The sequence below is a fragment of the Pan troglodytes genome, chromosome 3 (genome assembly GCF_028858775.2).
Source record: "Pan troglodytes isolate AG18354 chromosome 3, NHGRI_mPanTro3-v2.0_pri, whole genome shotgun sequence".
NCBI lineage: Eukaryota > Metazoa > Chordata > Mammalia > Primates > Hominidae > Pan > Pan troglodytes.
This window is the reverse complement of record NC_072401.2, coordinates 103,987,286-104,004,645: the sequence shown is the minus strand read 5'-3', so window position 1 is coordinate 104,004,645 and position 17,360 is coordinate 103,987,286. Positions and strand designations below refer to the sequence as shown.

Below are 17,360 nucleotides of genomic sequence, written 5' to 3'. Positions count from 1 at the left end.
TCAGTAGCCTGAGTTCCAGAAATAATCTCAACATGGTAAGAGGGTCTGTAAGCTAGCCTACACCTATGCGAAACAGGGTTTTATTCATGGGACACTATTCCAGTAGAAAATGCAGGATTTGAGTAGACTTCTAGAGTTGGTTTTAAAATGATTTAATGTAAGGCATCAAATCTAGACAATCAGTAAGAGAGTAACCCATACAGGCTATATTTTCACATGTTCTATAAAGTATAGTTTGGTGTCTACAGCCTGCAAACCACAGCCAGGCCCCAAATCTTTCAAGTTGGCCCCTGACTCTTTCCTGCTGTCTCCATATGACCGAGTATGCACTGAACTATCAGCGTTTCCAGGTTCCTCTCCAGGCACCGCAGAGTGGTGGCGCTCTCACAAAGGCATGACAGGAAGACAGGGCGTGAGGTTGGAGGGAGAGAGGCTGTAGCTGAGGAAACGCACAGCCCATGGCATTTTACTTTAATGCCTGAACAAATGCACTTAATGAATATGTGGCAAACGTAGGCTCAGAAGTATCATTTCTTTCCTGTAAATGTAAATGCTCTCCCTCTGAAGTTCCTGTGGGAATGGCTTCTGGATTCTGGGGGTGAGTGTGGGGCCACCCTCCATGAGGCCTCTGCCCACCTGAAAGCATCATTCCATAGACCCTCCCATTGTTCACACACAGTGGACCTAACTCTCCACTTTCACTTTTTCTTCTGTAATAGTTTATAACAGTCAATAGAACTCCCACATTAGCTTTTAGGGTCATCACAGAATACAAAATGTTGAAGATACATATTTTATCTTTTCTATCTTTCTCCTTAGTATCCAGGTACACTAACTCTGATATTCTAACAGAAATTATACAGACACCATGATCACCATCTTGAAAATAAGAAATATCTACTAATAACCAAGAAAGACACGTTTATAAAATAATACACTTGGACAATTCTACGTAATCTATGCGAGACAACTTTATAGTAGAAAAGTATGCAAATGGGTAAGGTTAAGGTTGATTCTTTGTTGCATCCACATCAGTGGTTCTCAAAGAGGGGTGATTTTGCCCCCCAGGGGACATTTGTCAATGTGGAGACTTTTTGGATGTCACAATTATAGGAATCCTATTAGCATCTAGTGAGTCAAGGTCAGGGAGGCTGCTAAATATTTTATAACGTGTCAGACAGCCTCCCACAACACAGAATTTTCAAGCCCCAAATGTCAATAATGCCAAGTTTGAGAAATTTTAGATGTATCTATCCCACTGTTTCCCTTACAGTCTCTCGCCGAGCAGGTGCTTAGTAAAGTACCACAGAAAAGACACGTACAATTTTAAAGGTCTTCCTGATTAGAAAGATGCATGGAGAACAATTTTTTCCTCTGCTTAAACATTAGAGGGAAAGGGGATTTAAAATTCCTTTGTAAACTTAAAGGTCATCCTGAGCAGAAATAACTATTAAAAGGGATATTTGGAGAAGAGCTCTGGAAAAAAAAAATACCTGGCCGTTGTCTCTTTCTTTCTCTCCTCCCCATCCTTCCAATTAAGAATTTCTTGGATAAATAAAATTACTTCCTATAACTGTTAGGAACAGCAGAACCATTTCACTTTTCAGTGAACAATGACAAGCTAAGGGAACAATGACAGCTTGTATAGTCATATTCTCTAACCTCTAAGTTCCTCCTCCTCTTACAAGTTGATTAAATGCTAAATAAATGGATACTGAATTAGTGAATAAAAAATAAATGATTTGGCGAAATAATGTGACTGTAGTTGAACCTGCTTTATTATTAGTCGTTTACATATCTATATTTCCCAGTAAGTACTAAACTCCTTGATATAGAAACTTTCATTCTACAAGAACATCTAATGCCCACTAAGTTGTTTCATTTGTAAATTATTTTGTGACTGAGGCAGCAATATGTTTTTGAGTAGATGAAACCTCTACATGAGAAAGATGTATGAAGACTGGGAATAAACGGATGTATAAAGTTTTTTCTTAGCCAATAAATTTATAAGAAAGTTAATGCCATGTGTTTGTTAGTATCAAGAATTGTTACTTAGTCACAAAATACTAGAGCAACAGAAGTAAACAAAATACCATAATTTATATTTTTTGTGCCAAGCCAGTCAGAAAAAACTCCCAGTTTTTCGCTTAAAGTTAATTCTTCAGTCATTATAGTCAGTGTCAATGCTGATAACATGTGTCTTTCAATCCCCTTCTCACAAATATACACATACATAAAGGCACAATATTTATACATGTGACACACAGACACATGTGTTAAAAAGGTAAGTGCTGGGCCTGGCTTCCCCAATACCTGAGTACCCATTGACCAGTGAGCCTCTCTCTCCCTTGTTTTCAAGAGTTATCATTCACCATGCCTTTTTACACCATTGTCTGCCCATAATTTGTCCCTTATCTCCCTGCCCCCAGTACCCCAAATGCACACATTATATCTGAGAGGTTCGGTGAGCAATAGCCTGCTGCAGGATATAGAGCCACTAGTCTTGTGAGAAAGGCCAGTTATTATAATTCCATTCTCTGAGTCTGTTTGGGTTCACAGGCATTGCACTTTTTACCTACTGAGATTTCTAAGAGATTAAAAGAGATAATGTTATACAAACCACTTGGCAAGTCTTTGGTGTTTAATAAGTGCAAATTAGTTCTTTATTGCTGCTCCTCATTCCTCATCAAGGTTCTAAAGGATGTGAGGCCATAAGACCGTGGTCTGCTTCTGTGGACTTAAGCCATCATATTTACCCGCCTAATTACCTTTAATAGAAAAAACACCTTTCATTCCACAATTGGAGCTAAGAGACTTAAAATGCAACTATGACTAGTAGTACCCATACTAAATAATGGGTGAGTTTCACTTGCAAGGTAAAGAACGACATCACAACATTTTGTCTTTTGTTTGGGAATAAGGATAAGAAATTTAACAGGCCTGGGCCTAGAAGATGGATAAGAGGAAAAGGAAGAAACAAAATGCAAGGCTGGCAAAACCAAAGACCGATTTCTTTCTTTCTTTTTTTTTTTTTTTTTGAGACAGAGTCTCGCTCTGTTGTCCAGGATGGAGTCCAGTGGCACAATCTCGGCTCACTGCAACCTCCGCTTCCCAGGTTCAAGCGATTCTTGTGCCTCAGCCTCCTGACTAGCTGGGACTACAGGTGTGCACCACCACACCCAGCTAATTTTTGTATTTTTAGTAGAGATGGGGTTTCACCATATTGGCCAGGCTGGTCTCGAACTCCTGACCTTGTGATCTGCTAGCCTCGGCCTCCCAAAGTGCTAGGATTACAGACATGAGTCAACGAGCCCGGCCAGATTTCTTTACATCACAACTTTGCTGAGGGCCTGCTCTACTGAGCTTCATCTACTTACAAAAACAAACCAATAAAAAGACTGAGGCCAAAAGTATGTTACACCCTGAGGGGCACACACACATAGTGAGAACTATTTTGTCCAAGCCTTGAATTACTGACTAAATAATAACTTTTATAAAAAACTAAATTACAATTGTTGACTGGGTTTATCTGCAAAATGATTATCAGTCTATGTTTATCATCAGTCAGTCTATGAAACATAGCATATTATGAAATTAAAAGTCTCATATTAACTTAAAGAAAAATATTCTCAAATAAACAAACAGCCTGAATATGGTAAAAGGTATGACCAAATACACCACCAGCATGTCACGTAGCAGTTCATTCCAAGAGGGCCACACATCTGCTCAGGCCAAGGCCCTAGGGTACTTTCAGGCTCTCTATGGAACATGTACACATTTTCTCATTTAATCTCTAAAGGACCTTATGAAGTATATACTATTAATATTTCTGTATTTTATACATTAAGAGACTGAAGTTTAGAAGTATTGGTTAAACCTATTTAAAGCTACACAGCTGATAACAAAGTCTGGATCCGAATTCATAATCTTAAATAATCTACTATATAATCCATACACTCAGTCACTTGTTTGGTTTTTCACTAAATCTCCAAAGAGTCAAAATCAACCATTTCTTTCAAAGACTTACTAAAGTTTCAGGAAGTATCCAATTTTTAAAAATATTTAAGATGATCAAGAAATAGTAAGTTTGTTAGCTAATGCTGAAGACATTTCTACTAAATTGAAAAGTTAACAAAGTTTTAGTATCTGTCACTTCTATTGCTAGGAGACAAATTTCTATTTAAAAATTTTAATAATCATGTGAACACTTCAGCTTAGGAGCGAAGGCAACCCGTACTCATTTAAAGCAATTCCTTGGAAATCGTAGGAAATCAAAATTTCCAGAGTTCAAATAGAAGGAGAGCTACCACAAACTTACTTTGACCTGAGGGTAAGACTTCTTGTTCTTTTCGCTAGAGGCACCAGGTAGTCCACCATGGGATGGGCCTTCACATACATAACGGAAACGAAATCCTCTCTGCAAAGGTGAACGTTAAGCCAATTAAGTTTGAGAAATGCTTATTAAAAATTACGGCAACAAAGATACATACAAATTTTTAAATCTTATGTCTACTAAATGAGAGAAGAAAAACATGAAACTGTGAAAGAGGGCTCTGTAAATAAGAATCACTTTTCCCGTAATCTTACTACGAAAAATGGTATTAATTGATATTTGTACACTAAGATATGGCTAAAAAGCCAGGTACCTAAGCCCATGGAACCTCTCATGCTATGCATGTGTGGAGAGTAATCTGCTGAAGAGTTTAGGCTTTAGACTCAACATGTTACGGCTTGTTCTAGTCAGAGCTTCCTTGTCTTAAATTGCTGCTGCCAAGCTCTGAACTGTACCATATTAATAAAAGTTATGCTTCCTTGACTCTTACTTAAAGACATTCCTTTATCTACTCTGATTACAGCTGGTTCAGCAGGGACTACAGACATGTTTATTTAGATATACTGTTTCAGCGTTGTGGAACACACCCTATGCTAGACCCTGCATCTGTTAAGCTTCTCTCAGCATTTCAGAGGATAAGATTTTTGTTTTTATGATTATTGATATGGTCAAGCTCAAGATTGAATATTAACCTACCAGAATGATTCCAAAACTAGGTAGTTCCCTTAAATACTATCTAACCCAGAAATTTTATAGATGTAGTTAATTAATGAAGTTAGCTGGAAGCCTTCACTATATAAACTACTGTGGGCTGATAAACACCTAAGAAGTGTCATGTTTTTTCATTTGTACAAAAGGGAAGATTATACCAGACCATCTTTAAGGTCTACTCCAGTTCTAACTTTTTATGATTTATAAAGCTAACTTATTCATATTTGTATACAGAGAATAAAACAAGGATAATTATGACCTCATCATCATATTAAGGGAGGTTTCGCTGTATTTCCTGATTCAACTTTATAATGACGTCAATCAATTTGTGGTAGTGTTAGTAGTTTATAACCACATAGTCGCTTAAGCAGATGATTTTCTTTTTACAGATTCACTTTTTGGTGAAAAGAAAATATGTTAAGATTTTTTAAGGAACATTCTCACCTTTTGTTTCTATTGTGGGACCAACTCTGCATATACAGCACTAGATCATCTGCCCATCAGCTCATCACACCCACTAGCTGCTGGTGGGGGTTCGCTCCCTTACTCATTAAATTGTGGAACCCCAGCAAGCATGCAGATTTTGACAGCTTTGAGCTCATGAACAAATGTAAAACGTATGCACTACTTAGACTATACTACATTTCATTATGCCAAGTAGGGTCTTGCAGTCTCTGAGCAGTCCAGGTGCCTTGAACTGATTTAAATCTCTGGGAAGCATCTGGAACTGTTCCTATATTATCCAAAAACTTCCTGATTTCCAAAGATCAGTCCTCAAACACATTTACCAGATAAGTAAGGCCTAAAGTAAATTCCCCGGTCTGGGAAATTTCCTTAATGCACACAAATGTCTAAAGTTTATGATCAACTCATCACAGTCAGACCTAAAACAACTCCTTGGGAGATTCCAGATCTAAACACAAGGGAAGCCTTTGGAGATGAAGTTTCAGAGGTAATTCCTTTGTTTTGATTCTCACACAATTCATATTTAGAAATAATTTACAATTTCAGCCCTATGCCTTTTGTAAGCAAACACTGTTGGTTTTTTAAATAATTAAATGAAATTTCTAAAACCATGAAAAAAACAACACATGTATAATAGCCTGCAGAATTAGCTAACCATAAGAATAGAGATTTACTTGACTGCTAATTTAAACACAACTTGAGTTTTTGAACAGTATTAGTTAATTAACACTGATTAATATGCAACAGAACTGGATGTTCTAAAAATTAGTAGTCTATGCTATGACTCATCTCTGTCAGAGCTGGGGAAAATCTGTGGCTAAGAGGTCCCAAAGAAAAAAGAATCTTTTTCTAACTTAAAAAAAAGAACAAAAAAAAACCCAAAACCACACACACACAATTCATTATCTTTAATCACAAAATTCCTTTGGGACAGTTGTAAAAATATAGACACGTATGTGTTTATATCTTATTGGGAGTGGTGTCAAATAGACAATACTTAATAGATATTTTTCATGGTTACATACGAGTATCTAAATCCTCAGAAGTTTTTAACCTGAAGATGAAAATTTACAACTGTTTTCAGGAAGATGTCGTCAAATGCATTGTCTGGATGCATTTCTGATTCTAAATTTCTGAGATCAAAATTTTGCCTTTAATCCACATTCACTCATCTCAGTAACTCCATTTGCTTAAAATGAGTCATCAACCTCAAAGGCAAGGCTACATCCATTCAGTCAGAAAGTCTGACTTGAATACAACCTTCTTACTTTCACTGAATTCAGATATCAAAATAGCATCACTTTGGTAAACACATTGTTTTACTCACATAAGCTTTTATATGAATTAAATTTTGAATTTTGGAACTACATTAACCCTTCAGGTAAATCATAAATGCCAATTTTTCCTTATAACTGTTAGATCCATAATAAGGAATTACATTAAAAAATTCTTATTGTAGTGCTATGCTTATGAAAATGATATTGGAAAAAATACTTTGGCATATGCAGACAAATTTCAGTTGATTTCTGTTTCATAGACTACCTAGATCTTAAAACCTGGGAAATTTTCCAGGATGCCAGAGCCCACAGAACTTTAAGGGATAAAATTTCACTGGGAATTGATGACCTTCTCTGAGAAATAACTGCTAAAAAGAGTTGAACATGGAGGTAGAGCAATGGAGTGTTACTGGCAACCTGAGGAGTCAGGATGTGACACCTGCAAGAACTAGAACCATGCCCCAAAGTTTCATGTGGCATTCTTGCCCCCACAGCAAAAACTTTCATCTAATTTCAACCTTATAAGGATAGCCTGTTCAGCAATCATTAAGACATTTATATCAAATGCTGACCAAATATAACACATATATAATGTCACGATTCTGGAAACCACAACGCAGTGGATGCTTTATTTAAGCTTGTGACCTAGTTAGCATGAGTTAAATGTTACAAAATGCAAAAGTGTTTCACTCACCTGAGCTAATGAAAAGAATACTTAGAAAATGTATTGGGTAATACAGCTGCAAGAGGACAGGTATCCATATCCTCAGTCACACACAAATGTGATTAGTTTATCCATCCAAAGATTTACTGACTGTCCTCATTCTGTGGGGAACTACACCATTATTTCCATTCCCTAACAACTGAAACCTCCTATAGGCAGACATTAAAGATTGCCTTTCTTTCTCTTTCACAGCATTGGTCCCATCCAATTTCCTATAAATATCCACAGAGTTGGATACAGTGAGGAGGCCATTTCAGTTCTGAGCTATTCTCTACAGACTCCAGTGGTAAGGGGAAGCACCTGAAAAAATGTTCCTCTCCTGACTCCAAAGAGGCTGACACCAGAGGGAAGAGAATTCAATAGTTCATTCTAACATTTTACTTCCCACTGGTACTTTCAGTATGTTAGGTTACATGTTCCAAAGGCAGCACAGAAAAGGCTGGGGCTACCAAAGGAAGGAGGAAGGCTAAGAGGTACTACATGTGCAAGGATAATAGATGGATATCGCTCAGTGCATGTGAACTGTATGCATATGTATTTCCTTATAAATGAAAATGAATGGAAATCACCTCTGCCTTTCCTGGGAGTGGCTGGTAAGTTAAGCTGGTAGAGACAGCAGAATACTGTAATTAACTGTAATTCTAATACTGTAATTAACTGCAGTTTTACAGAACTACATACTGAGGCTCAGGACAGTGTGAACAATGAGTAAGAGAAATGTAAAGTGAATGAATAAAGCTGTTACATAATTTGTCAGGTTGTTGATCTTTCAGATAAACTACTTCCTTCATAGAACTCATTTACTATTTTTCAGTGCTTATGATCTCAATATTAGACACTGGAATCTAACATTTAAAGTCCCACCCCTTTAATCTTACCTGTTTAGGTTGCTCTAATATTTGAAGGTATGGGCCATCTGCTAAAAACAAAAACAACAAACAGAAACCAAAAGAAACTGTGAGGCTTCTCAAATTTGGTATAAAACGTAAAGCAAGTAAAAAACTGAAATTATGTTTTTATGTAGAAATTTCAAATCAATTTTTGGTTAAAATTCCACAAGGATATAATTTCTCTTCCTTGTCTGAAATATTAAATTAACCCTTATTTTAACAATAGTTTTACAAGTTTAGCGAACCACAATAAGTAAATGTTTGTTGAAAGGTGATGGCACATTTCCTAACCCAATAAAAGGCATATGGCCGGCAAGAATTGATGTCAACAGCCTTCATAATCTTGTCTCCTAACAAAGCATTTTAAAATGACAAATACCAATTAAAAGCAGCAACCACTTCTGGGCACTATGACATTTTCTTTGGCCTTCACATCATTAGACACTGACTTTCATTCCTCAAAGAGAGTGTGCTTAATGTGAAATTAAAAGATACTGATCTAGCAACCTGTATGTATACGTCTGATAGATAATGATCTCAGGCTATCTCTTTTTCCTTACACTAGGTTTTCTGTTCCTGTCTTTACTTGAAGGGAAAGTACTGCCTTCATTCCTTAACTGGTTAGTTTGTTTCCCCTTTCCTCCCCGACACTCCCAATGTAATCTGGTCTATCAGACATGGTAAAATTTTCATATTAATCCATAACTTTTGATGTTTATAAGCAATTTTGAATATTGTGCTATCATATAAACTGTGTTCTAAAACATCTCAGGCATTTTATAAAATACTGAAAATAATTTAATTGAAGATAGGTACATGCAAATTAGTTATTGTAAAAACGCAAAGAAAACTAGAGGCTTAATCCATACCCTGATGGTATCTGACTTGAAAATTCAAAGGAAAATCAGAATCTCTGACAATGTAAGTACAAACTGTTCAATATGAAAAAGTCCTTAAGCTTCCCAGCTGATTTTTATGTCAATAGTACAATAATCCATAGCTTTGCAATAAATAAAGGCATATGGTGGTTCTCATTTATTTGAATGTAAATTAAGATGTTTGGTGCTAAAAATATTTTAGGAGAATGCTTGTATGTCCATTTTAATCTTCATTTTCTCTCAGAAAGAAACTCAAGACCTCTTATTTTAAATAAATTTGTAAGGAGATAAACCTTCAGGTTGAAATTAAAAATAAACTATAACACAAAAGAGAATTTTCTCAAAATTTTTTTTATTTTTTTTTGAGACAGAGTCTCACTCTGTCACCCAGGCTGGAGTGCCATGGCACAATCTCGGCTCACCACAGTCTCTGCTTCCTGGGTTCAAGCAATTCTCTGCCTCAGCCTCCAGAGGAGCTGGAATTACAGGCGCCTACCACCATGCCCAGCTAATTTTTGTATTTTTTTAGTAGAGACGGGGTTTCACCATCTTGGCCAGGCTGGTCTTGAACTCCTGACCTCGTGATCTACCTGCCTTGGCCTCCCAAAGTGCTGGGATTACAGGTGTGAGCCACCTCACCCGGCCAGAGAATTTATTTTTGTCTTTTCAATATTATGATAAATCAGGATAAGGCTAGAGAACTGGAGAAAACAAGGGTATAGTTACTTCCTGTTATTATTCAAGAAATTTACAAGGAAGCGAGTTGAAAAATGAATGCATCTGAAATGAAGCATACACAAGAAAAAAAAAGGGGGAGTCACTGGTCAATGTATTAAATTACCATCTTTTGTCTGTATGAAATTCACCCCTGGACATTTTAAATTACTTTTAGAGACATAATCATAATTTAAAAATTCCCCCACCAAATGGCTAGAATTTAATTTTGGATATGGAAATAAAATTAGAAATAGAAATATTTTCACACTAAGATACAGCCTGTATGACAATGTAACACTTATAAAAACATTCCCTGTTAAAATGGTGAAAGAACATATCAAGACAGTCCTCTAACAGAGCAATATTTGGATGTCATGAAAAATACAGAGGAGTTGGAAGCATGTTTACATTAAACTTCAAGTCTCTCACTTTTTATTAACTCTGCTAAAAACAACTGCAAATTTGCTATTATTTTTCCTGTAGGATTTAATTTCCTTTAAATATGTGAAAATTCATGTAAAATAGAGCCATTTTTCCTCTTTCAGGCAACACATTAAAAGTTAAATCAACTAGAAAATTAGATTTGATATGCATGTATTTGTTGTTTTAAGGCCAACATTCTTTTGGCCACATTTCTGTGCCCTGAAAAGGACATTCCACTGTGCAGAGAAATTTAACTTTAGACCTAAGAGTTATGTCGCATCCCATAGTCTTCAACAAGTACTAGATCTACTAAAGGTTTTAGATTTCAAAAAATCTAGAAGACTAAAATAATCCATTTTAGAGTTACAAGTTAATATTGGTTTAGATAATCAACCTCTCTACCTCTTTAAAAATTTGAACACAACATCCTATATATCTTGGACTATAAAAATTGTACTATGACACTGCAATGAAGAGGGAAAAACATATAGGTAAAAATGATGGTGTAACAACAACTAACAAATTAGATTTTTAGGTGTAATTTGAATAGTTTTTCTAATATTATGGCAAAATAATTTCTACAACATAAAGCTGTGACCACAGAATATTTACTGAGATGGTTATCTTGATAATCTTATTTTCATGCCCATAAATCTGAAGGAATAAAATTAAGAAAACATCTGCCTCAGGATACTGTTTTGTATTCACAAGACATTAAGTGAAAATGTGTGTATTTCCTGTGGACAGAACCAAGTTCTTATATTTTCAGTAATACATTAATACTAAGAAAAATACTTTGAACTCCAGAATTAAAAAGTTCCCAAGAAACACACACTCTACCAACACATTTACTTGTTCACAGGAAGCTGACCTAGAGCTCAAATTGGACAGCACTTCACAAGATCTCAGACATGGCAGCCTAAAAATAATGTTTTGTAGGGGTAAAGACAGAAAAACCTCTGAAATACACCTTTACTAGTGAAGGTGAAAGTATAGTAGATCTACTTTTTTCCCTCCCATGAACTCCTAGAAATACTAAAGATATAAATGCAGAAAAAGTTTTCTGATCTAAAACAAAAGAAAAGTAAGTACTGTAGTAACCATGATAATTTTAAATGAGAATAATACAAATGGGATAAAGTCTCCCAATGAAGACAAGCAAGTCCCTGGTAAATAAAAGAGCTGATGCCCACTTCAGTGATTACCAAACTCTGTTTTACACATAACTTCCAGAATTCACTCACACTGCTTTTGAACATCTGTTAAGTCCCACTGGTGACGGGTGAAGTGAGGAGAGAAACAGAACATAAAAAGAGCCATCACACCAAGCTTACATACAAATAAATCACTTTTTTTAAGAAAGAGAGTTTTTTTTTTATTACTCTTACGAAATTAAACAGTTGCCAATCGGCACAATTAATACAGTCATGGTAGAAGGAAGGATTATGAGTTTTATCCAACTTGTCAGAGTGCAAAGTTATAAGCTTTTATAAAGATGATTTTTCTAATGAGATGATTTTTATGATTTCTGTACACTTTGATTCCCCAGTGACTGGCACACTGGTAGTACACAACAGGCCCTCTTAAATGTTTGAAACAGAAATGAAGAGTGGAGACTGCCTCGTGTGAATCTGGGAGAAAGGACTTAAAAGGAATACAGAGATAATAAAGAAAATCCTTATATTGACTAAAGAAATTCCTTCTGAGTAGTCCTAGCAGATATGAAATGCAGTAAACCATACAAGGGGTAATTGAGATGAAATATTTTTGTGCAAATATATTTCAAGAAAGTATGTTAAAAGATTGGTTTTTAAAACAAATCACCATTTCCTTTCTAGGTACACAACTGAGTTTCTAGGACAGACTATTAACAAATCCTGCATTTTACTAAGACTGAAAGCAGAACAACAGGGTAACAGGGATGAGTTTTCTTACCTGTTGGCAGTGCCATCTGTGGTTGAAATACTTCTGGATTAAATATTGTATGAGTCAAAGAAGGATCCAAATGAAACATCTGTAAAGAAGAACATTTAAATGTTTCAATCATTATTTTTCCTATATTATATGAAAAATTTGAAGTTGGGACACCTAAAATGTAATAATAGGAATGAAACTAAAGCCAAAAACAAAAATCTGAAAATATTTTAAATCAGGGTTTTAAAAGATCTTCATGAGACCTAGGTAGTTCTCATGTGTACAAAACTTTACATAGGGTTGGACAACGTTTACGTAACAGAGGGATTTGAGAAGCATAACTTGGCTATAAAGTCCCCAGAGGCAGGGACCTGGTCTAGCTTGCTTACTGGTATACCTTCAGGGCCAAGTACATGCCTATCACAGAACAGATACTTAAATAGTTGTTGAATGAATGATTTGAAGCTTGTACTCTCTTAGAAGTATAAACAAAAGAATATAATCCTAGAAATCAGTATTTCCTCTATGGTGGTAAATATACCCCTCATCTAGCTATCCAATGTCAAGGCCTGAAAGAATGCTAGAGAGCACCTCTGGGACTATTTACAGAATAACTGAAAATATAACTGACAGTACAAGGAGTAGACAATTAAGCACTGAGCTCACTCATTTCTTTTACCTTCAGTTTCCTAGCATAACACAAAATACCTGGAATTTAGTGGGTGTGTTAAGCTGAATAACGACCCCCTAAACATGTCTGCATCCTAATCCTCAGAAACTGTGAGTGCTACCTTATATGACAAAAGGAAATTTACGTATGTCATTAAGGTAATGATATTAAGATGAAGAGAGTGTCTTGAATTGTCCAGGTGGGCCTGATGAGAGGGGTTCAGGAAATCACACTGAATAGTAGGAGGTATGACAATGGAAGCAAGAGGCTGGAGTGATGAGAGGGTGCACAGGGAAAGTAGGCAGCCACTAGAAGCTCAAAAGGCAAAGAGATGAGAGCCTCAAGAAGGAAAGCAGCCCTGCCAACACCTTGATTCTAGATTTCTGAGCTCCTGACTCAGAAGTATAAATTTGTGTTGTTTTAAGCCCCAAGTATGTGGTAATTTGTTAGGGCAGCAACAGAGTGGGCATGCAGAATATTTTGAAGAAAGTACATTTTATCTTAATAAATTACTATTCATTACTTATCAAAAAACATTGTAACCGCTGGCTGATTTAGGACTTTAAAACTGTATTTCTGAGCTTGCTATTTATTTTAGCCTAAAGAAGTTATATGTTTGAAATGTCTGTGGACAGCATGGAAACCAGCCATATTTTACTTTTTATGAGAGACTAGTAAGTGTGCTGAACTAGCTTTTCGTTTCTTTTAGTAGCCAGTATTACAGTTTGTCTCCTGCCCTTAGTAGTAAATTATTGAAAGTTCTGGGGTACTGAAGATCTTCATATGCCTAGTTAAATTTAGAGTAAGAAAAATCTCGTTTAAATAAACAGTACTTCAGATCCATTTGAGGGATGCAGATTTTCAACTGAGGAACAAAGAATGCGCTTCACTTCAATGCTTATAAGATTAAAAGCTCACTGATGCTATTCATTGTTTGCTGAAAAGGAAATACAGGAATGAAAAACCATGTTCTGCAAAAATGGGCCTCATTTCATACAGGATTTTAACAGTCTCAGAGCAAACGTGATAACCTAGCAGGAAAACTCTTTCCTGTGGTGGCTAAATGACTGGCGAGTGGGCAAAAGGGCTCACCTTAGGAGAGAGATATACTCTTCACTTCAGACTAAGAGAGAAGTTGTGTTGTGCTGCAGCTTGCATTGTTTATTAGGTCAGGGTGGAGAGCAAATTCCAGACTCCACTAAAACACTGAGGACATGCAAACTTTAGGAAATATAAACCACCAAGCTCAAGCCAAGAAAGAAAAAAACTTCAAGATCGCTTGCCTCAAAAATGGAAATGTCAGAATATGCCCCACCCCTGTTACTGATGATCGCAAAGATGCCCACATAAGAAAAACTTTCAAAATGAATGTTTTCAGCAGGTTTTACTCTTCTGTGGCATAAAGAATCATCTCTTGTTGATAAGATTTCCTGTGTACAGACAGGAAAGGATGGTTTAAAATCAAGCAGAAACAATCCTCATGCTGGTTAGTTCGCCCTTAATTGTTAGAGAAAGCACATTAAAAGCGAAAGGTAAAACAAACGGTTTTGATAATACAATTAGCCAAATGTCTTTGCTGCAATAAAAGAAAATGTTCCTAGATTTATCCTAAATCACCATTTTAAAAATAAAATTAGAAAGGAGCATCTTAATGCGAAAAGCAATGCAGTCATTCTTTCTAAATCAATCAGAATATCACCCGAAGTAATAAATGCTATATATGTCTATTTTATTTATAGAAATGATACCAGAGCCTTTAAAACATATTCCACTTCTGTTTTTATTTTTCTGGCTGATTCTTTGCACGTGTAATTTCAGAAATCCACTATTTTAAATGATTGCCACTAAAATTTAAATGTGACCAGGCTATCCTGGCACCTAATGTTCCTTCACCTTTTCTAGTCTAGCAAACTACATCTTTCAAAACTCAGCTTACGAAGACTTCCTTCGGAAAGTCCTCCGTAACTCTGCTCTTCCTCCAAGGTAGCACCTAGTGATGCTGCTTATTAACATTTCTATCCCACTCTGCGCAGACTACTACTACAGCATATATCACCATATGAAAACAATGTCTCTGTTCTTCCTATTAAAATAGTAGGTTCCTGAAATTAGAGTGTATATATCACTTATTTTTTCCCCACTAAGCCAATGTTCTGGCACGTAGTAATACCTCAATAAATAGCTGATGAATGAACAAATCTCCATGTTTTAAATACTTCTTGGAATCATTACATAAATAATTTAATATTGCCATTATAATTGCTCCAGAGTCTGAAAATTGCTTCCAAATGATTATGTATATACATATACATATATACACATATATACACACACGCACACACACGAAAAAGAGAGCAAAGAGAAAAGCGAAAATGTCGGTTTTAAGAACCAATGTAGATTTGTTAGATTATTCCAACATTTCTATTTATTTTTTCCAACATTTTTCAAAATAAAATATAGGAGAAAAAGAAAAAAGGACACTGCTATCCTTTCATAACTACTAATATAATGATAGGAACAGTTTTATGCTTACAAAGCACATTCATTGAATATTTTTGACTCATCCCTGTTAGTGTGGTGCTAGCATTTCTATTTTACAAATGAGAAAAGTGAGGATTACAGGGACTAAGTGATTCTTCAAGTCTGAGGAGCTGATCTGTAGTAGTCAGTACTTATATAAAGATCTTCAAATTCTGAGTTCAAAGATCTTTTCACTACAACAATCTGTCTCCTTACTAGATGAGTTTTAAATAAAATTTTTTTTGGTATAAATTGATGGGGTACAAGTGCAATTTTGTTACATGCATAGATTGTATAGTAGTCAAAACAGGGTTTTTAGGGTATCCAACACTCAAATAACATACATTGTACCCATTAAGTAACTTCTTATCATCCACCCCCATCCCACTGCCCTCCCATCCCTCACCTTTCTGAATCTCCATGGTCTGTCATTCCACTCTCTACATCCATGTGTACACATTAAATAAATATGTCAAGGGGCTGTAGTGGGTTAAACTGTGTTCCCTCCCAAAAAGACACCTTTAACTCCTAATCCCCGGTACCTGTGAATGTGACTTTATTTGGAAATAGGGTCTTCGCAGATATAAACAAATTAAGATGAAGTCATATTGGATAAGGGTGTACCCTAAATCCAATGATGCCTTTGGAAGAAAAAAAGAGGAGCTTTAGGTTTAGAGACACAGTAGAGACACGCCAGGAAGAAGCGCACGTGACAATGGAGGAAGAGATTGGAGCGATAAAGCTACAAGCCAAGGATTCCCAGCAACCAACCAGAAGCTAGGGGAGAGGCATGGAACAGATTCTTCCTGAGAGCCTCCAGAAGGAACCAACCCTGCCAACACCTTGATTTCATACTTCTAGCCCCCAGAACTGTGAAATAATGTATTTTGTTGTTTTAAGCCATCAGGTTTGTGGTGATCTGTTATGGTAGCTCTAGAAAGCTAATACAATAGCTATCATGTAGCATATACAATTTTTGTGCAACAATATGTGTGAAAGCAGGGTGTAAGTTACTCATTTCACATGACATATCCTCTCCAACTTCACATGAAAGGACAGAGAAACTGAAATTTAAAAAAAAATTTACTAATTTTAGAATTTTCCTAATGCTAACTTACTAATGTTGCCTTTGCATATTTTTGAAATATGAATATATTTAAATAAAGTTATCAGTGAGATTATGACACTTACTTGTTCAGGCCTTCCCAAATATGGATCATCTTCTGCCATTCTGAAGCTGTGTATTAAAACAAAACAAAACAAAACTGTAACACTAGAATAAACTTTAAAAATTCTATCACCATGGAATTCATGCAGGAATAAACTGTATTGTACCAGTAAGACCAAATATAATCCTTTTTTGAAGACCATAGGAGGAGGACATGATGTAGTTCCTCTTTGGTATCTAAATCTAACAGCAAGGAGATTGCATAATCTAGGAATTACCACTTACGTATGATTCAATACCCTCGTGTTAAGCTCGCCACAGTGTCCTGAGTTTGGTACAAATCATCTTTATGCTTTGTATAAAAAATCATACATACTGGGATTCTTAGAAGCCATTTCTTTTTATCACCCTCTGAACTTCAACGATTTACAGTCTTAGTTCCTTAAGTGTATTGTTTTCTAACCCTTCATAAACTTTGTGATGGTCCCAGAACTGTCTCAAAGTTTTATACAAGGTTGAGAAGATCAAAAGGGACTGATCAGTACTCTGCATAACACAAGGGGAGGACTGCTATAGTGTACCAGGCTCTGTCCTCTAGTGCAGGCGTCCCCAAACCCTGGGCCATGGATAACGCAGCACAAAAAGAGGTGAGCAGTAGGCAAGCCAGCCA

General features: G+C 36.1%; 1 protein-coding gene across 7 annotated transcripts in view; it reads right to left on the bottom strand.

Annotated features, from left to right (window-relative positions):
• Positions 1-17,360, bottom strand: part of NFKB1 (nuclear factor kappa B subunit 1) — a 115,269-nt gene that overhangs the window by 74,981 nt on the left and 22,928 nt on the right. For 2 of the 7 annotated variants that reach the window (XM_001168718.6, XM_016951926.4), the window contains 4 exons: positions 16,714-16,759; positions 12,354-12,432; positions 8,389-8,429; positions 4,319-4,417 (listed from right to left, as the gene is read on the bottom strand). In XM_001168718.6, coding sequence (XP_001168718.1) covers positions 4,319-4,417; positions 8,389-8,429; positions 12,354-12,432; positions 16,714-16,752 — 258 coding nt within the window. In that variant the 5' untranslated portion in view covers positions 16,753-16,759. Of the gene's footprint in view, positions 1-4,318; positions 4,418-8,388; positions 8,430-12,353; positions 12,433-16,713; positions 16,766-17,360 lie in introns of those variants that run through there. The other 5 variants (XM_009448072.5, XM_016951927.4, XM_063808978.1 and 2 more) reach the window with 4 other exon arrangements.